The sequence below is a fragment of the Periplaneta americana genome, chromosome 12 (genome assembly GCF_040183065.1).
Source record: "Periplaneta americana isolate PAMFEO1 chromosome 12, P.americana_PAMFEO1_priV1, whole genome shotgun sequence".
In the NCBI taxonomy this organism is placed as follows: domain Eukaryota; kingdom Metazoa; phylum Arthropoda; class Insecta; order Blattodea; family Blattidae; genus Periplaneta; species Periplaneta americana.
The window spans coordinates 102,274,189-102,296,821 of NC_091128.1; the positions used below are offsets into that span (position 1 = coordinate 102,274,189).

The following is a 22,633-nucleotide window of genomic DNA, read 5'->3' on the forward strand; positions in this document are numbered from 1 at the left end:
GAGAGCACCATTTATATCTCCTCTAGTAAAGTAGGCTATCATGTACATCACTGTTATTAACAATACAGTTCAGATGTTTGCTGCTTTTATAATCGAAGTCTTAATACACATAACATTTGTGCTGTATACATACCAGACCAAAGTCCTCGAGGGAACATTTTATTATCCGCTCACACAGAGACTCCAAAATATTAGTCAGCTTATTTGGGCCATTGGGCAGGTCAATGGTTACAACCTGCTGAATTGCGAACACCAGATGTCCAAGGGGTTCCTACAAAGCAAAAACAACTATTATATTATTACTATTATTATTATTGCTATTGTTATTATTAACAAAAAACAGTACTGTTGCCACTTTAAATTTTTTGAAGTTGACACTGCACAAAATGAGAATCCGTATAATGACTTGAGTTGTTATTGTATGCACATACCTGCAGCAATTAACCTTTGCACAAACAATTACGTTAGCTTGACTAGACTTAGTCCCTAGTTCAGTGAAAATCTGAGAATTTGTTGAGCCAATAGTTTTCCTTTGTATTACATTGTTACGAAAGTTTTGCCTCCTATTTTTTTTTTCATTGCTAGTCTTATGACATTTAAGTAAAAATGTATTCCTACAGGTTTCATAAACATCATGTTATTTTTCTACAGAATCACTGCATTTTCTATGCACCTGCACCATCTGTGAAAGAGATGCTGTATTCCAACTCAGTAAAAATCCATACTGTGATTCTGGTCATCAGCAAGAACACTTTGTTTCTGTTCACAATGGTGGATCCAGGTTTTGTCTCCTGTCTGCATGACAGGAAAATATCCCCCTCATTTGCATAATGCTCTAGAAGCTCCGAACTATCTTTCCAGGCCTGTTTTTGCTCGTCTGTGACCAAATCTTACTGTTACCAAGCTCCTTAATGATGGCTATCAAACCTGGTTTCCTGATGCTTACTGCATCACACAGTTCACGTGTTGTGATATGGCAGTCTTCTTCGATGAGTGAGTCGATTCGACCTTGTTGCATTCTCTCACTGCAGTTGCTGGCAGACTGCTTCGAGGCTTGTCAATGATGTTCGTTTCTCTGCTCTTGAAGTGTTTCACCCAGTGTGTAACTATACTGATGTCTACAGTACTCTCACAATACACATTTCTTAGACGAGTATGAATCTCAATTGGACTAAATTTCTTCACAGTGGGGAATTCAATCACAGCCCTTTGTTTTGTATGGATATCAGAAGCATCCATCATTTTCAACACTTATTTCCCGTTCATGTGATGTATTGCATTGTCACTCCATATGATGAAACTAGAGAAATCTTGTGGTCACTAAATGAAATTCGCAACATTATGGGTCGCCAGGTTTGAAAGAAAGAAAAAAAAAAAGAGGAAGTATTACTTTCTTGCCAACCCATGTATAAACAATTAGGTTTGCTTGGCTTGGCTTGGCTTAGTTCCTACTTCAATAACGAAGTCAGAGAGTTTGTTGAGGCAATAGTTATTCCTTGTACAAACGATTATGTTAGTTTGGCATAGTTTAGTCCCTGGTTAAGTGACAAGGATAGAGGATTTTGATCAGGGCACAGCTTTCTCTTATAAAAAGATCAGGTTATGTACCTTATGTATTATGGCTTAGCTTCGAAACTGAGTTGAGTAACAGGATTACAAGGTTTGATTAGGGAATATCTGTCTGTTGGAGAGAAGATTAGGCCAGCTTAGCTTATCTTTGGAATAGAATGGGATGGGATAGGTTGTTCATAAGATATTTGGAGTGTACATACAGTGGGAACATCTTCAAAGAATGTTACGAATCTGAGAATCATATCTCATGTATCAAATTCGTTTATTAAACTAAGTTGTTGTTGCTGTTATTTTCTAATGCCAGGCGTTTGACAATAAAGTCATTTGACCTCTTGCACTCCAATATTTTTCAAAGATATTATCATGGTCAGCCACTGAAGCACAGATTTTGAGGTGTTCCGAATCCATTTTTTGGTTTGAGTTGCACAATGGGCAGTTAGGGGACTGATATATTCCAATTCTATGCAGGTGTTTGGCCAAACAGTCATGGGCTGTTGCCAGTCTAAATGCAGCTACAGACGATTTTCGTGGTAAATCGGGAATTAACTGTGGATTATGACGCAGAGAGTTCCATTTTTTCCCTTGAGATTGTGTTATCAAATTTTGTATGTAGTTCATAGAGTAATACGTAGATTTAGTAACAGGTCTGTAAGTAGCAGTGCTGCCCTTCTTTGCTAAAGCATCCGCATTCTCATTTCCCAGGATTCCACAATGGGATGGTATCCATTGGAATACAATTCTTTTATTCAGTGTTATTAATTTATTAAACTAAGTACCCTTGAAGATTAGGACGATCTTTATACCAACAGTATCACGTATATGTCCTGTGTTTGATGCTGGCTATGTGAGTTATGATTGATATTTTCCTCTCTACTTATTCTTATATTTTAACAAGTAACAGTTTAACATGTCATACTAACTATTACGTAATGTAAGATAGCCGATATGGGATATGTGAATGTCATTCCTTCAACTGCCTATGTACCTCTGTGGTTAAAAGCATGAAAGTGTCTTGGAGTATGGGCAATGTCACTGGTTCACATCCTTCTGCTTCCAATGATAAGTACATTTATAATATAATGATAAAGATGTCTGTGATATGGAATGTAATAGTTGAAAGACATAAGACAAAACAGAAGACAGAAAAGAAAGAGAAGTATGTAGAGGAAAGGGATGAGAAGAGGAAGAAAGAAAAGACTAGGGGAGGAGGGAAAAGGAGAGAGATGATTGGGATAAAGAACCATCTTTTAGCCAAGCTTGAATTTTTTTGTCATAAGCTCTGTTCGCGCAACAACGACTCATGTCGCATTATACGTATTCTAGATTGTATCACTAAGTTCAGAAAGAAGCAAACTTTTTTTATCTGCTTTATATTTATTGGTCCAAAATGTTTTCAATAACAAACTAGGCATACATGGAACAATATCTGATGTGAAAAATGTTTTACAGCCCAGTTATGTAAATTAAGAGTGAAATTGTGAGCTTGCATTGCATGAGCGGTAGTTATGATGTATTTGTGAAAGTGACAAAATATTCCTCACGTCTTATACATTTATCGGAATAGAACTACAATCTAGATACAAAGTAGTACGAAATAAAACAAACCTGTAATTCTGCAGAGATGTCTTTGAGAACAACAGCCTTGCTGAACTTGAGAGGCGGCAGAACATCAGCATCAGACTCATAGAACTGGCTGAAGTGATTCAACAGCATATCTTGCACATGCTCATTCAGCTCTGGGTTTCTAATAACTCCAGAATGCAGACCTACAAGTGCAGGCAAAGCATGTATTCATAATTATTCATGTAAGCTTGTGAGTGAGTGAGTGAGTGAGTGAGTGAGTGAGTGAGTGAGTGAGAGAAAGTGAGAGTGAGTGTGTGTGTGTATGTGTGCGTGTATATACTGGTTCTTGATTGTTGGCTGATGCACTCCTAAGTACCAGTTATGAAAAGAGCATATTGGTGAGTAATTGTAACAACATTGTTACCAGCAATTGTAACACAATCTCAGCTCACTTTACTGTAGTCTTAGTGAAGCTAAGATGAGATAACTTATTGTATCGTATTGTATATGTGCGCTCGTGGTTATAATTTACAGCTTAAAATGGCACACAGATAACAGCACAGTGTTTATGTACAACAATTATGTATTAATAAATTTAGCTCATTAAGTTTGAAGATGATAACAGGAAAGAGTCCCTAATGTTAACATTACAAGTTGTCCAATAATCCATGATTTAGTGAACAAATTCTAAGCAATAGGAAGTGTTACAGATAAAATAAGCAAAGGAAGGCAGTGTCCTCATTGAGGAAAATGGATGACACTGGACATTGCTTCACAGCCCATCCTAAAAAATTGTCTTGTCATCTTTTGCAGAAACAAATACGTCTTACAATTCTGTGTGAAATGGTACAAAGCTATTCAAATTAAAAGTTTAAAAAGTTACAGTGGTGTAAAAACTAAGACACAGTGATACTGTAATCAGACATAGATGTCCACTGTATTTCTGAAGACGACAGAAGAGTGGATATAATAGCAATAAACAGGCAACAACAAAAGGCTATTATCATAGATTCAACTATACGCATGGAGAGAGATCTAAACCAAGCTCATCAGGTTGATCAAGAAAAGAGGGCCATTTATGAGCCTTGTATTCCCTATCTTAGTGCCAAGTATAACATCCCTCTCTTCAATTGGTCAGTGACAGGTTTATTTTTTGGTGCTCGGAGTCCTTTACGAAAATTTACATATAATTTTTTAAAACAATTATCAATACCATCTTTTGAAATTCAAAAAATCATCTCACAAATTCTTAAAGATTCCCTGCAGATTATACAATTTCATTTATACCATTCAGAAGGTCTTAATTAAGGATACACTAATTTTAAATAAAATCTTTTGTTTATAAGTATAATTTCAAGGTCATCTTTTAAGATTTTATTTTATAATTGATAATCAATGGTGCTTAATTATTACATTTTATTTTTATAACAATATTCATATTTAATTAATTATATTTATTTCCTATTAATTTCCAGATCCTCGTGGTCATCCTTAATTAAGGCTGGACGATTTATTTCTCTCTCTCTCTCTCTCTCTCTCTCTCTCTGAGTGCATTTTAAATAAAGTGTATGACAGTGAAATTGACCACAATTTTCCGTTTTCGAACAAGACTTGATTTCATCTTCATAGCCTATGTAAATATTCAAAACAGCATTGGAGCTGCGAAAAACTCAACATCCTTCATGAAGAGCTCCTACAGAAAGTAAAAATAGGAGTCGGCCTATGGTGCATAGTGAGTGATGAGAGGATAACAGGCTCCATTCTTTTCAAGAAATTATTCATGCTGACAGATAAGTGAAATTCTTTAGCGTTCCTTTTTTTCATGAGTTAACAGAAATTAAATGTACTTTTACCTTTTTTCAACAGGATTCTGCACTATCACATAAAGTCTACTATTCTATCGACAAACTTCATATAGTATTCGAGGATAGAATTATTAGTAGGAATGTGTGGACTCTTTGATCCCCCAATCTAACTTACTATGATTTTTATCTGTGGTGAACTTTAAAAGATACCGGGAATAATAATAACCCACATACCCTTAAAGAATTGGAAAATAACTTCCAGGAAAACATCGCCTCCATTTGTCAAAGTAAACTGCAGGAGTGACACATCATTTCAAAAGCAGGTGACACAAATGTTTAGTACAAAAAGGCAGACGATTGTAGCATTCCCTTTGGGTGAGTAAATAACGTTTTTATGGCTTATAATATTACTAATATTTTACATTAATAGTTTGAGGATTGTCAAACCACCAATAACACATTAGCACATGCAAGCACATCAGTCAACAGTCAAGTTTTCACTTCATGGTAAGGAAATAATCTACTTATCCAGGTATGAATGAATGACATGTATGCTATGGTATGGTATGGTATGGATTACTAAGGGAATGTGAGACAAACCCCTAAGCATTTAAGCTCTCATAGATATTTACTGTGCTATCTTGAAAACGGTCAGTAAATTTTGCTTGATAATAATAGTTCTTAATCACAGGCATAGTTCAGTTGGCTGGGACACTTGCCTGCTGATCTGGAGTTGCGCTCAGGCGTGGGTTTGATTTCTACTTTGGCTGATTGCGTGATTGGATTTTTTCCGAGGTTTTTCCCAACTGTAAGGGGTCATTCCATGTGACTCATGTTACAGTTTGACTCTTTTAAATTGGGAATTTAATGGATAATAAAACAATAAATGCATATAATAAAAAACAGTTGATATGCCAGTATTGGAAAATAACAACACTAAATATTGTTAAATCAAAATTATCATGTATTTTTTTTTCTTATGTATTAAAAATATAACTTTATTGTCTGTGACTCACATTACAAGAATATCTCTCTCTCTCAAACATGTCACCTTCATTATGATACAGAATCTGTTCTGTTTGTATGCTGTCCAACATACATATTTTTATAATGAAAGGAAATAGATTTAGGTCCTCCATTTCGGTTAGTTGGCTAAACTTCAGTTTGTCATTAATTTTCTGTTAGTCTAGCGACTAAGAAGGGCATGGTCTTCCTACCGTATTTAAAGAATGTGACAGACCGTATCAGCAGGGTACTGAAACGACATGAAGTGGAAACGACCTTCCTCCCGACTAAGCAAATCCGGAGCATGCTGAGGTCATCCAAGGACAAACGAGGTAAGCTGATGTCCGCTGGAGTTTATAGGATTCCTTGCAGGTCTACATCGGTACTAGACAGTGGAGCGTCAGTACGAGACTGAAAGAACATAACAGGAACTGTCGCCTAGGACAGATCGACAAATCAGCGGTGGCAGCACATGCCTACCAAGAGGGCGATCACAACATAGGATTTAAGGACACGGACATCTTGAGCACGACGACACACTTCTTCCCCCGTCTAGATAGAGAAGCAATTGAAATCTATAAACATAATAATAACTTTAATCGCAAGGAAGAAGGCGTAAAGCTAAACAAATGTTGTTACCCGGTCCTAAACAGAACTTATAAGAAGTCACAACAACAGAATGATGGAACCCAGAACAGGAGCAGCGAACAAAGCGGCGCAGACCGCGACAACAAGCCTCAGCCCGCTAGATGCACCATAAATATGCCCGCACAACCAGCCACAGGTTCAGTTGCCTCAGGTACACCGAGAAGAGTTTTGCGACCTAGAGAACCACTCCACTGAAGATGTCTGCCGCAGGTGCAGAAAATCAACCAAGAGACCACGGCCTCTCAACCCGGAAAACGAATCTAGATCTATGGACTCCGGCATGAAATCTTATTTAAAATTAAACTGTGACTCATGTTACAAAACTTTAGAGGGCTAGGCTATTATGAGACTAATTATACACATATAACCTTCAAATTTTCTACCAATGTTTAGCATATGTTAATGTAAGAAGTAACTTAAAATCACATGTATTCTGATAGTTGTTCTGGTAATATTTAAAAAAAAACCCAGGATTTTTGTGAGTCACGTTACAATGAACAACAATGAAATGAAATTAATATTTCTAAACCCAAAAACAACATACCTAATAAACTATTATCACGGATACAAAGCAGATATATTGCTAAAGTATTTCACTAATTTTTGTTCTCCTATGATAAATGAAAATGGCATAATACTGAAATGAAATTATATAAAACCATAGCTTTGTTTATACAAAGGCATGCACTTCAATAAACATCTCCTGTCACTGAAAACAAATGAAGTATCCTGGTGTATGTACAATACCAGTAGAAAGTTCCACTTCATTCACTGGACTTAAATTTTCTTGTTGATAAGGAGCTGTTATTATGGAATTACTCTAAGGTGAATGTTAGGTAATCTATGGCGAATCCTCGACCTCATCTAACCAAATATCATCTCGCTATCATCAATGACGCTAAATAACCCAATATTTGATACAGCATCGTTAAATAAAAAAAAAATTGTTCTTTAAAATGTCATAAATCTATAACAAAGGCCTCCTGGCTTCTCCCTCCATCTGGAGGAAGCCATAAAAAGAACTCTTATTGCTACTGAAAATCCACCAATCTAGGCTACATTCGAACCTGCAAACCTCAGAACCAATTATATTATAATTCATTATAGTGGTTGTCTTCCGATAAGTTTAACGTAACAATTCAATTAATTTAATTTATGTCTTTATGTCTAATGACTTATCTAATTGATAAAAAATATTACAACATATAATAATTTGTTTTTAATCTGAATTTCTTTTGCGAACATTTTCGCCTTTTGGCACCTTCAGGCAATGAACTATACAATATCTAAACATTTGTACATGTTCATTAAAATGATTAGTTTACACCCCAACTTTGGCTACTAGCAACAGGCATCTATAATGAACACTAATCAAAATACCCCTTATTTCTCATGAAAAACAAAAACTGAATAGGCTACAGTGGACTTTATGTTGTCAGCAAACAGCTGGATAGATTAAGAAGATTGTCCATGTTGAATCTTGCGTACACCACTTTTAACACTTGAATATAATTAATTGATGAACTAGTGAAAATCCTACACACACAACCCAAGAACCAAAAACTCAACACACTAGAACAATACGAAATATACAAACACACTAAAACATACCCCGATCAAATCCTCAACACAAAGATCAATTTCAGTACACACACACTATTCGACTCCACACTTCAACACCTTCCAACAATAAAACACACCTTCCTAACAGGCAGAGAAGTTCGAGATGACGCCACGATCTAGTAGGCTCTGATGATGGTGCGTGAAGCCGGATAAATATTACATATTTAACACGAGTAAGTCCACTAGTTCATCAATTAATTAAGAAGATTGATTAAAATATTTAGTTTAAAAAAGTGATTAACAATGAAATAAAACATGTTGAAACATTTGAATAACCTAAGTTAATATAAATTCATATGAATGAGTAGATTTAAGCTATACAAATTAATATATGTTGTAATATTTGTTTTTATCAATTAGGTAAGTCATTAGACGGAAATACATAATTTGCCAAAGACAAATACAATAATCAACAAATCATAAATAACATGTGTAAATAAATTATTTAAGTATCTGGAAGTTAAATCAATAATACTCTAGCTGATAATGACTTACGTTATTTGTATTCTAATGCAGCAGAAAAATTCTAAGCACATTATGCTTGTAAAGCAATTAAGCAAAAAAGAATACAGGACGTTGAAAATATATTCTTATTGCATGCAAATATAATGCAGCCACCCTTACAAAAATTATAGGTTTATATAAAAAATCTAAACTTAAAATGCAAATATTTATAAATAGGATCAGTACAAAAAATCAAGCTTGTTCACAAGCTAAGAAACTGAACAAAAATGTCACCTTCATAAAGACATTGTCTAACATCAGCTTGCTGCATGAAACACCTGCGTAACACTCCAAGCAATTCCAGACAAATAGCTTCATTGTTGCTGTTAGAATTCCCCATCTCCATGTCGATCTGTAATATATAATATTAGAGTTACAAAATACTAGTTGCAATCTGAAAATACAAGACAGAGCATTTTCAGCAAACTATTTTTAAAGTGTGATGCAACTTTACAGAGTGAATCAAATATGTATTTAAACACCCTAATAACTACTTATACTTTTGGATTTTGTTTTTTTTTTTTTTTTAACCACATCCTTTCATGTGACCTCTTCCACTTGCAATGCACTGCTGAAATCGCTACTGGAAACTTACCATGACATGAGAAAACAATTCCTAACCAATGTGTTCAATTTCATGCAGAATTATGTTCTTCAGATTTTGAATATCATGTAATAACATACTAAGTTTCAAATAATTTTTGCAAACAGTACAGAAGTTTCTCTCTTGACAGATCATCTCCTGGTCCAGTGATATTCCATGGCCTTCATGTTCACACAATTTTATAGCTCAAGATATTTTTTCTTATGAGAGTATTTGGAATAGGTCTTTCTCCCATAGATTATATGATATCTTTTGAATAAACACTTATATCACTGATCTAAATGAGGGAGGAATGATGGACTGGTTAGAAGAGGTGTAGACTAGATTTTTTCCAATGCTGCTAATGAATTCAATTCAAAGCATTTCGAAAAAGCACTCTATCTTCATCTTTAGATGAACAAAAATTGTGATGCAAAGGATATCCTACCCACTGGGGTCGTTACAAACAGCTAAATTTGCTTCACCAACCAAAAAACATCAAATACGTAATGAGAAAGGATACCATCTTCCTGACACAAATTTTATATTTGGTTACTCCACATGAATTGTAACTTGAAGTAAAACTTCTTACTCAGAAATTTAAGAAGAAGAAAACATAACATGAAATGAAAATGAAAATAACGAAAAGGAAAGAAAAGAAAGTAAGAACAAGACAGGGAAAAAAAGACAGTTAAAAAATGAAAGCAAGTGAAAGAGTGAAAAAAGAAGAAATTAAAGAAAACAAAACAGGAAAAAAAAAACAAAGAAATAAGTAGAGAAAGAAGTAAACGCAGACCAACTAATTCTCAGTGCCATTGAGAATATTATGTACTACACATAACACACACACAAAAACATATACAGAATGTTTCAAAAGTGATGGTCAAAAATTTAGGGATGGTAAGTAAAAACGAAGAGAAGCAAAGAAGTTCCAGTAAACATGAATCCTCAAATTTTTTTTTAAGTAGGTTATTTTACGACGCTTTATCAACATCTTAGGTTATTTAGCGTCTGAATGAGGTGAAGGTGATAATGCCGGTGAAATGAGTCCGGGGTCCAACACCGAAAGTTACCCAGCATTTGCTCATATTGGGTTGAGGGAAAACCCCAGAAAAAACCTCAACCAGGTAACTTGCCCCGACCGGGAATCGAACCCGGGCCACCTGGTTTCGCGGCTAGAAGTGCTAACCGTTACTCCACAGGTGTGGACAATCCTCAAATTAACCGTTTATAAGATAACATCTTTTTTTTTCTGGTTGGGGCTGCTAGTGAAACAAGCACCTGGATATGGTAAAGCATGCTTTCGTGCTTCATACATATGCTGTATTCTCCCCATCCCTTTTCTTTCTAAGTGTGAGGCGATATCTAAACAGACAATATGGTGGACAGGTAGAGGAGGACCTTCACCTAGATCACCGAATCTAAAATCTTTGGATTTCTGTGTATGGGGTTATAGAAAAAGCCTGGTTTACACAACAGACATCACCGCACTTGAATTGCAGCATCGGATTGTAGATGCCTTCTATCAAATGAAGAATCATCCAGGCTTGCTCAAGTGCATTCACAGTTCTTTGTGGCGAAGACTAAACAGATGCATTCAAGTGCATGGTCAGCATTTTGAACACCTGCTGTAAAATTGTTCATACTGTACTATACCTTGTTCATCCATAAACTTTACTGTTGTTCAAACAAAAATGTTTCTTTTGTTTATCTTCAATCACATTTCTGTGAAGTTGAAGCCAAAATTATGAATTTTACTGTCCCGTGGTTGATAAATTAAACAAAACTGTCACTGCTTTTGTTGCAATTAGTACTTAGTATTCAGCGGACCTTAACCAGCACAAAATGGCATTATCTCGTAAAAGATTAATTTGCAGACCCACGTTTATGGGAACTATTTTGCTTCTATTCGTTTTTACTTCTCATCTCTAAATTTTTTACCATCACTTTTGAAACAACCTGTATACAAGTATACATACATACACATCAGATGAATACATATGATTACACAAATTATAATGTTTTAATGGTAAAAACTGTAAGATCAGTTCCAATATACCTGTGTTAATATGGTCCTTGGCAGCTGACTTTGACTATTATTGCTATTACTAGACTGACTGTTTATAACCGCCATCCCTTTCACATCTAAGTGTTTCAAAAGTTGCAAGAATCCTGATACAGACATTTTCCTTGCTCCAATGTCACTACAAAGAAGAAAGTGCAATGAGAACAGTATGAACAATCAAAGAATTCGAAGAAATTCTAACTCACAGGTACTTTGTCTACCTTAACTGAATTACAGTTGGACCTAAACAGTATACTACAAAATGTGACAAATCTTTTCTTTTAACAGACTATAAAAAATTATTAATCAACTGACGCTGTCTCAGCAGAGTTATTGGGGTTTTGATCCCAAGCAGATTCTATGATTTTTGTCAAGGATGAAGCAGCTTCAAGAAGGTTTACTCTAAGTATCGCTACTTTGGCTTCTCTCACCATTCTGATTTCACTACTGTTCCTTTCAGCTGCAATAATCATTGGTTTATATATAACTAAACATGTCTCCATGTGTTGCAATTTCCGTCACTAAACATATCAACCACACAGATCTTTAGCATACAGTTAACAAACTTTCTTTGCAATATAGAATAGTTATTGCATACTTAATTAAATATCTTACACAAACTAATATCAATGAAATACATAATCACAACTTTTTTTAATTATAGGCATATCCGATATTTTCATGATGAAATGGTGTTAGTTCACGTCAGAATTCAATTACCATATTTACTCACGTAACAGACGCACTTTTCTTCATAATTTTTGGATTAAAAATCCAGGGTGCGAGGAAAAAAAACTCATAACTACTTGACATCCAGTAACTTATATCATGCCATTGCAGCAGCTAACATTCCATTACAGAAACTAGAAATTCCAAAATTAGAAGTGTCTCTTCTGAGTCAATGGTGCGCAAAAATTACTTGGATTCAATCTACAATGACACAATGAACAGAATCCGACAAGTATTGGAGACTCACATATCTGGATATCAATTGACGAAACAATTGACAATCCTGCAAATCTGGCTTTCAGGTAGTAGCTCCCTGTAAAGCAGGTCTGAATAATTTCAAGGAAAAATTGTACTGGAGCTGGGTATCGATCCCGGGACCCTTCGCTTAGCGCACGAATGCTCTCCCGACTGAGCTACCCCAGGAACTATACACGACACCGTCACAATTTTTCCCTTATAGCCACACAACTCAAATGGGCTGACCAGATCGACACCCGGCCCCGGGACAATTTTCCCTTGAAATTATTCAAACCTGCTTTACAGGGAGCTACTACCTGAAAGCCAGATTTGCATAACATATTCGTTACTGGAGGTACGTTAACAGAAAGCCACAATTTAAGTCACACAGAATTTGTGTGCACTCAAAGTTGGGTTCTGGCATCTTTTCAACCCATTTGAGTTGTGTGGATATAAGGGAAAAATTGTGACGGTTTCGTGTATAGTTCCTGGGATAGCTCAGTCGGGAAAGCATTCGTGCACTAAGCGAAGGGTCCCGAAATCGATCCCGGCCACGGGACAATTTTTCCTTGAAATTATTCAATTGACAATCTTGACTGATACACTGCAAATTCAGTTGTCGAAAAAACTGAATCCAGATGTGCCATCCCGAGCTTACCTAATATGCACAAAGCAACTTCCTAACACAAACCAGGAAACAATTGCACAATTTATCAACAATGGACTGAAAGTACCATATAAAAATAATTTTGATGAAAACAAAGTGCTGCTCGCCTACACAGACACCGCATACATAGTTGCTGCAATGGCGCTGCTTAGGGTCTTCTAACATTTTATGTTACACGTGATGTGTCTTGTCCATCATGATATGAACTGCATAGCAGAACAAGTATGTGTAGAATTTCCTAGGGTCAATAAATTAATCTCTATAGTGAAAAAAATTTTAATTAAGACATTATCAAAGATACAGGCTTTCAGAGAAGAGTTTCCAAAAATTCCTGCCACCTCAACCAGTTCTTACCTGATGGCCTACATGGTTAAAAGCAGCAAAATACGATATTGAACATTTCTTAAAAGATCCAGAAAGTTATAAAAAAAAGTACCCGAAGATGCTGCTTGTGTCACTTTGTTAAAACAGTTACTCGAAGATCCCTCCATATCCCGTGATCTGGCTTACATTAGGTCCCACTATACATTTCTTGTGCCAATAATTCCAGAATCGGAAGGCTCAGGGAAACTGTCTATGAAAACATGGCTTTACTGGAGGAATTCAAACAAAAAATCAAGGAAGAGCCAGATGTGGGAGAAAAAATGCGTACAAAAATGAAAGACGTTTTACAAAAGAACAATAGCCTGTGTGCAGCAGCAGGTATTTTTGGGAAAAATCCAGTGTAGTTGATTGCAACATTCCAGTTAAGCATGTGATGAAATTGAAGTGTCCCCATCACGTCTGTTGATGTAGAACATTCTTTTTCTGCTTATAAAATGATTTTCACTAATAAGTACCAACTTTTTCTCTAGAACACTTAGAGAAGGTTTTAGTAATTTATTGCGAAGCCAATAATGGGTTGAAATGTTGAAACAATTTTTGTTGAGTTTTAAATGCATATGGGTGTATACATATAATTTAAAGTGACAGTACCAGTACCTTTGACAATTTAATCTTTTATACAAACACAGTTTGGACACTCAAGCACTATTTTCTATAGTTTACAACTCTATGTACAGGTTTAATGTTTGTTTCTTTGCCTCTGTCAATAAATTTGCTAAGTTGTTTATAAATGTACTAATTCCTTTGATACAGTATCTATAGTGTTTTCCTATGCTATACTTTTAGGGCCTTATTCATAGACATTCTTAGCACGGGCTTCCGCTGGATGATCAGCGAACTAACATCTTTCGTATTCAAAAACCAGTGTTAGTGATATGATATGAATCCCATACAAGTAACCAGTCGATAGCCGGGGCTAGTTTAGCACGCTCGTAGCGCGGGCTAGCGAAATGTCTATGAATAGCACCCTTAGAGTCTATTTTATATTTTATAAAGCCTAAATGAGTACTGAAAGAGCTTATTTTATCCACCTAAAACACATTTTTAGAACCTAAAAATCCGTGGCCACTTCATCAATAACATCTGAACAATCAATGAAAATTCTTGATAAGGTAAAGGAAATTTAAACAACAATTGATCAATTATTATTAGTAGGTTATTTTACGACGCTTTATCAACATCTTAGGTTATTTAGAGTCTGAATGAGATGAAGGTGATAACGCCGGTGAAATGAGTCTGGGGTCCAACACGAAAGTTACCCAGCATTTGCTCAGATTGGGTTGAGGGAAAACCCCGGAAAAAACCTCAACCAGGTAACTTGCCCTGACCAGTAATCGAACCCGGGCCACCTGGTTTCGCGGCCAGACATCCTAACTGTTACTTCACAGGTGTGAACACAATTGATCAAACTGGAAGTCAAAATAGTTTACTTACCGAGAGAAAAGTGCCTTGCGTAGTACTATAATGAGGACATCTCTCAGTGATGGAAATACACGTACAATAGGCAAAACTGCATATACCACATTCTCAGCTACATGTCCTGGTAGCTGAGTCAACGACTCCAACAAATTGATGATAATGGAACGGTATTCACTTAGAACAAGTGGAACAGATAGTGACATCTGGTACAAACAATCTAGGAGAGGAAAAAAAAAATACAATTTGTTAAACAAATGCAATGTTTCTGTCTCTTCTTTATTAGTAGAATGTATTAGTAGAACGACCTATCAAGATACATAGTAATGAGGCCTTATATGAGATGTGTTCATGAAGTATCTGACTTTTTATCTCTCCAGAAACCAGTTGGAGCTGAGATGAGTGCAATGATGGAATGTGTTGAACAAAGTTATTGCGTCAAATTTTACCAAAAACTTAGTGATACTCAAGGTGAAACAGTTAGTAAGATTTAGTAGGCTTTTGGCAACGATGCTATGAGGGTTACACAAAGAATGGTTTAAGAAGATTAAAAATGGCCGAACTTTAGTTGACAGTGACCAGTTTACCATTAGGTCACCAAAAAGTTGAAATCAGGATCGTGTGTTACAGCCAGGCAAAAATTTAGACGTAAATTTCCTGACAGGTCAGCACTCTCTAAAAATACAATATTAAGGTTATTTAACAAATTCAATGAAACAGGTTCTGTAAATGACAGAAAAAGACTACAAAAGCACTGGGTTCTTACAGAGGAGAAACTTGATGAAACTAATTAATGTGGTATTAGAGTGTAGCACACTCAAGACTCTAAGATGTTTAGCACAGCAGACAGGAATTTATAAAGCATCTGCAGGAATGGCAGCAAAATGATTGAAACTAAAACCATACGTAACTCCATCACATCATGAATTAGAGCACAATTACAATCACAGGGTTAAGTTCTGTAATTGGGTGTTAGAAAAAGTAAATAATGAAGAACTTGAACCCAGATAGTTTTTCTTCTCATGAAGCTTAAGTTTCATCCATGCGGCATCACAGATTGACAGATATTGGTCATCAGAGAAATCAGATATTCTACATTGTCGCTGCACCTCCAAAATACGCTGTTTTTTTTTTTTTTTTTTTTTTCAGGAGAAAGAAAAAAGCATTGCCACTTTTTATTCCCTTGATTTATACTTTCAATACAATTTTAATCATTACAAGAAAAATGATGAAATTACACCAAAAGTAGTTTTGAAAATCAAGGGAATTAAGAGAGACAATGCGTTTTTTTTTTCTCCTGCAAAATCTATTTTTTTCTTGTAATGATTGAAATTGTTGTAATGAAAGTAGTTTTGAAAACTAAGGAAATTTAAAGTGACAATGCTTTTTTCTTTCTCCTGCAAAATCTTTTTTAAAACACACAGTGGATTTTGAAGGTGCAATGACAACACGAAGCTGTCTTGTACGATTCAAAAGTAGGGATGCAGTGTGCCATCAGTGGCTATAAAATTATTGAATCAGTTTTCTATGAACACACAAGAAACAATGCCAGGTACATCAGTCACATTTTGAAACATCTATTTGGTGAGTTAACATATGCGGAATGTGTCTCAGTGTATTTCCAAAAGACAAGGCAACAGTGCATACGGCATACAAATTCATGACCAAAGTGCACCGGATATTTCGAGACAAAATTATAAGCAGGAATTTATGGCCTGCCAGATATCATGTCATAATTTTTATCTCACTGGAATTTTAAAAATTAAGTGTATAAAACTAATCCCCATTATGCTAGATGAACTGAAAGAAAACATACAAAGAGCAATTAAGTCCACTACAATAGAAGAACTAGAGCATGTGAACGACAATTTCTTGAAAAGGTGTAAAATAAGGATGTTAAGTTGTGAGAGCATGCATGCCATCTTAGTAGTAGATGCACAGCTTCCTACCCAGTATGTAGCCATGCCAGCATGGCTCAGATGCACTGTATGTCGACCCAAAGATGGGCAATACTTACCCAAGTGTGTCATACCGGAATGGAAGTATTATTTACAGTGAGTTCTAATGCTCTAAGAACGCTGTTTGTTCCTAGTTGCTGTAAATGTTTGGCTGATTGTTCATGTCTGCTATAGCTTTTTGGCTAATGGTATAACCCACATCCAAACAGCATTAAATGAAACAATCACGTCCTTCAGACGGACTGAGACTAATGATTATTTCCGAAAAGATGAAAAAGTCTCGTCCTAATCACATGGCACGAAACTATAAAAGTGCTTTGACAAAAAGTGTTAAACTGTAGTTACTTACCTATGTATTGTGTGACAGCCTGTCCTGAAATGCGTTTTGTCAATAGCTTTAGCACTGTTCCTGTTACCGCATGATGTTTTTTTACAAGTCTCACTAATAAAAATGTACCAAAGCCCCATAATCTTTCAGCCACAGCCTCCTTCCCTATTGCCGCAGTTGCTCCTAGCAACAAAAATGCCAAGTTGACCATTCCTTCAGTTACTGAATTGCGTTCTCGAACACTGCAGAATAAAAGGAGATGGTAACTATATAACACAGAATATAATGCATTAACAGTAAATACAAATTTGCATTTTCAGACTACCAGAGATTTTGGGCCATGTATTTAATAGCAGTTAAATAGGAGACTTGTTCAGAAATATAGCATATATACAGGGGCTCTTGTTTACTGCACATGCGCAGTGTATTGTAAGCGAAACTTATACAGTAAGGAAGCACCAAATTTTATTTCCGTATCTGTACATCTGAAACTAATACTTCAGATATTACATAGCACATGAACATGTACTACAAATTATATTTTAACTAGCTGAAAGCACCCGGCATTGCCCAGGTTGTCCTTTTTGCTTCTTTTTTTTTTTTTAATTAAACTGGTTGTTAGACTTTTCGGAAATCTCAGGAACTCAACTGTAACAACCAAAACGAACTGTCTTTCCTAAGCTTTCCTCGTCTATGAAGATGAATCTTTACATAGCATCACTTACATGAATTAATGAACTTTTTAGCCATATGCCTGAGAGGATTAACTCAATTTAAAACAATTGTAGATCAGGCAACAAATGTTTAATTTATATGTGTTTATTTATTCACTGAATTGCTTTATTTATTCTGGCGTAGTTAAGGCCATCAGGTCTTCTCTTTCACATCACCAGAAATACAAATAAAATAATAGAAAAATCAAACTATAAATAAAGTAAAACCAAACGAAAATTTATACAGGCTACAGTCACACAAACTTTAAATGAGTTAGCATTGTCTTGAAGTTCAGCAAAACAAAAACACACTCCTCAGTCCCTATATGCCCATTTAGCATTGCCTCAATGTGCTACAGATCTTACATTTTATCTCTGCCAGTCAGTGACTGTTAAATTTCGTAGTCATGGGAGTCAGCATATTAAAAAACATTACAACCATTCTGCTGTCTCCTTTCCTCCCCACCGCAAATGTAATGTTGCACAGGGGCAGAGATAAAATAATTATACGATCTGTACACTGATCTGAAGCCGTGCATTTCACGTAATTTCATGTCTATGTGTGCTTTCACTTGAATTTCAGAGACAGCTGATGATAAACAGGGAATTCTCTTGTTCCCAGTCTGAACTCATTGGGATGTCATTGTGAGCCAAAATTTATCTATTGGTCGTACCAAAGAATCAATAAAATATACGTACAATAATATAATTTATATGGGAGATTTTTTATCCCTTGACCACTGTACACCCACTTAGATCATACCCAGTTTTTTTTTTAACTTGAGAAATTATATCTCACAAATTCAGAACATATTAATTATATTATTATTTTATATACAGAATACAGATACAATACAAATTCGCAATAAGACATTTTTTTTTTAAATAAAGATTAATATTCTGGGAGACGTACACCGGTATTTTAGAAATTAAGAGTTTGTTCTTTTCACAACGCGTAACATACTACATTGACAACGTGATTATACAGCTAGAATTTCGCAAAAACATATTTTTGGGACATGAAATACAATATTTTGAGAGACGTATATTTTAGAATTAATTCAGTGTTATTTTCAGTCATATTACGTTAGGAACATGATATAATTGAGAATGTGAAAAAGACGAAGTTTTTAACGTCTGCTACTTCGAGCGACTGTCCTTGAGCTTCATTTTAATATGGTCATTACAAAAGATAGTCACACTGAAACTGCAGTTGCTTAAAATCGAAAGGGATGTTAATGGTATCATAGCAATGCGTGGGATAAAAACATCTTCTCCTTTCGTTTTTCCATTGCTAATTTTGGTGGGTCAATATTTCGCAATAGTACTATTAGGGTAGTAATCCTTTTAGTTTAAAAAAATTCAAGAATTCAGTTGGAAAAAACACAGCCTGCTCACTATCTACAACTGCATTGAGAAATTCATAATACGGTCCTGGACTGCGTAAAGATACTTATTGCATGAATTGTCTAGATTTTGGCCTTCATGATGTATCAACAATGTTTTAATTTAGTGTTATAATTTCTATGGCCTCACAAAAGTCGATGTTGAATACAACAGACAATAATAAAGAACAACTGACTATAGAAGATTGCATTTTAGTATTACACGTGAATGTTTGAGCGTATTTATTTTTATTTTTAATTTTTTTAATTAATTTAACGTCCATTTGAACAATTTTAATATAGTCCATGTTTTTCTCCTGGTTATGAAGATTAAATGTGCAATCTTTGGCACATAACAGTCAAAGCATGTAGATTTGTATAGAGAACATACAAATATACATACCCACATTCACTCTTATATATTAAGATACTCAGTCAAGACCACCACCTGCACTGCAAGAGGCTTGATACCACGAAACAAGCAAGAGGAGATTTAGCTGGATTATACTGGGATGAAAGAGGAATTACGAAAATCACATATCTCAATCTCCATTAGAAAACAACAATACCATATTTCAATTCTGTCATTTAGATATGGTCAGGTAAAGCTGAACCACAAGATTTCGGTTCTTACTCGCACAATAAACCGTACCTATTCTCCATGAGCTTCATGAGCAAGAGTTCCACATTGCAATTACTAGGTGTCACTCCACGAAGCCATGCAGACTTCAATTTCTTTCCTTCTTCTTGTACCACACGTTGCATGGTGCACTTAAAAATTTCAAAAACCTGTCCAACAAGTAGTAATTATTTCAGTTATAAAATTACAAATTTAAACCTATAAAATCATTTTCAAAAATGAAACAAATATTTAATACCTAAGGCTCATGATGATGGTGGTGATGATGATGATAATAATAATAATAATAATAATAATAATAATAATAATAATAATAAGCGGTAATGATGATAACGCACCCAATGACTCCACTTGAAGACGTAAGATCACAGTGAAAACTTCATAATCAGCATTCTACTTATAAAACGAAAAGTGTAATTGATAAGGGTACAAAGAAAATATATTGGAATAATCCATGGCATTACAGCCCTTGAAGGGCCTAGACTGACCACCGACTGCTGGCCTCACGTTCACATGCTGAAGCAGAGGTGGACGATCATCCAAACAGAATGAAGGTATCGTATGGTTAGCATGATGATCCCTCCAGCCATTATAGTTGGCTTTCACAACCGGATTTCGCTACCTATCATAGCTTCCCAACTACAACACGATGATGGGTGGGCACCGGTTCCATACACTGGCCGAAATTGCATGAGAAAATTTCTTCCCCCATGAGGACTCAAACCAGTGCGCATTTCATAACGCGAGTCCTAGGCAGGATGCCTTAGACCACGATGTCATGGCGCGGGACTATCTTGGAATAGAGACATCATTATTAATTGAATTATTTCATATAACAAACCTGACATCATATTAATTTATAAAACATTCTCGACTGATAGCACTACAGTATCCCATTGGCAAGCAGTCTGCTGATGAAATACTTCAACAAAATGAACAAATAAAAATATTTATGATTTTCCAACGAAATCAATTACACGAGACACCTAAAGAAAGTCATTTATGCAATTAAGGCACGGAATATGCATATCTTATTTCACAAAAGAAAATTACGATGGGTAGTGGAGGAGAAATCATATAAAGGCCACACATAACTTTTCATTCCTAATAATTTTAAATATAGGTATTATGACACTTATAAAAATTCATGGCACTATAGCACTTTAAGGGCCAGACCAACCAGCCAGCAGCTGGCTTCACGCCCACATGCCGAAGCAGAGCGACGATCATTCAACCAGAATGGAGGTATCCTGTGATTAGCATAATGATCCTCCCAGCCGTTTACAGCTGGCTTTCGTAACCAGATTTTGTTACCTATTGCAGCTACCCAAGTGCATTACAATGCTGGGTGGACACCGATCCAATACACTGGCCAGAATTTCATGAGAAAATGTCTTCCCCCATGAGGACTCGAACCAGTACGCATTCCATAACAAAGTCCTAGGCAGAATGCCTTAGACCACAACGCCACAATGTGGAACTATTATGATACTTATAGTATTTATGAATTGCTGTTAGTAGGAACTATTACTAATTTTTCATGATGTTCTATTGCAATGAACTGAGTATTTAGTGAGAAATGTGGCCAACAATAATAGTTTTAACTTGAAATAGTTCATTATTTTCTTGATGGAAATAAGGACATTATGTATTTTCACTGCACTGGATATCCCTGTCACCTTTCTGAACTATATTTCCTAACAACTGTCTAAAAAGCGACCATAAGCAATACTTGCTTTTCTACAGAAAGGCAAACTGTAAAACTTCAAAATGTATATTTAGTGTAATATTTGTTTTTATTATTATTATTATTATTATTATTATTATTATTACTTATTTATTTATTTAATTCTAAGGTAGCTCCGCACTAGCACACTAGTCTTATACATGAGAAGGCCAAAGTTAAAATCCCACTTCATCCTCCTGTTCCCTTATGACATCACAACAATTCTCAATCATCATCATTCATTACGAGTGTAATGTAGATCTGCCGCCTTTGGTATACTCTGCATAGTTTCTGACAAACTAAGTGATCTACACTTCCTGGTACTACAACATCTATAAGTCTTCTCTCCTCCTCTTCCAAACAATTTGTTCATATTTTCAATAATTTATTTCACGATTTCTGCTATGATACTGGGAACATTATAATGGTATATAATGTTAACTTTGGCTTTTATTAAAAATAGAAAACTTTTGTCACACATTGAAGTCTACATACCTGTTCTTCATATATGGATATAGTTGACAATGACAATAATACAGTCAATAAAAATGGTTCCAGTACAAGTTCTGGAGCATTTGTTACGCTTTTCATAAACTTCATGAAGTTCTTGATACTGGCATGGCCAAATTGAGCTGATTGGTGCATGTGAAAGAGCACTGTGGCCTCTGCATTCTGAGTCTCGCGCTCACTGGCTGCAACATTAAGCAAACTGAAGTTACAATTAATTTCAACATTATCATATCTGAAATAAACCTTCAAAGCAATAACACTACACTATTACACCAATCAATAACACTACACTATTACATTAAGCAATAATACTACACCATGCTATCAATCTGAAATAAACCTTTCAAAGCAATAACACTACACTTTTACACCATCATATCTGAAACAAATCTTTCAAAGCAATAACACTGTACTATTACACTAATCAATAACATTATACTATTACACTAAGCAATAATACTATGCCGGTACTATTATGCTATCATATCTGAGGGGGTCAGAAGCATTTAAGTTATTTTTGAGAAAATGTGGCTGAAACTACTTAAGTTTTCGTAGATTCAGTGAAATTTTTT

The 22,633-nt window shown here is 35.4% G+C and overlaps 1 protein-coding gene across 1 annotated transcript in view; it reads right to left on the minus strand.

Annotated features, from left to right (window-relative positions):
* The window catches only part of FANCI (Fanconi anemia complementation group I), a 74,272-nt gene that overhangs the window by 32,607 nt on the left and 19,032 nt on the right, over positions 1-22,633 (minus strand). The window contains exons 6-13 of the mRNA XM_069841806.1: positions 22,047-22,243; positions 19,838-19,974; positions 17,109-17,329; positions 14,820-15,021; positions 11,363-11,507; positions 8,955-9,072; positions 3,178-3,338; positions 134-271 (exon numbers count right to left, since the gene is read on the minus strand). Coding sequence (XP_069697907.1) covers positions 134-271; positions 3,178-3,338; positions 8,955-9,072; positions 11,363-11,507; positions 14,820-15,021; positions 17,109-17,329; positions 19,838-19,974; positions 22,047-22,243 — 1,319 coding nt within the window. The remainder of the gene's footprint in view (positions 1-133; positions 272-3,177; positions 3,339-8,954; positions 9,073-11,362; positions 11,508-14,819; positions 15,022-17,108; positions 17,330-19,837; positions 19,975-22,046; positions 22,244-22,633) is intronic.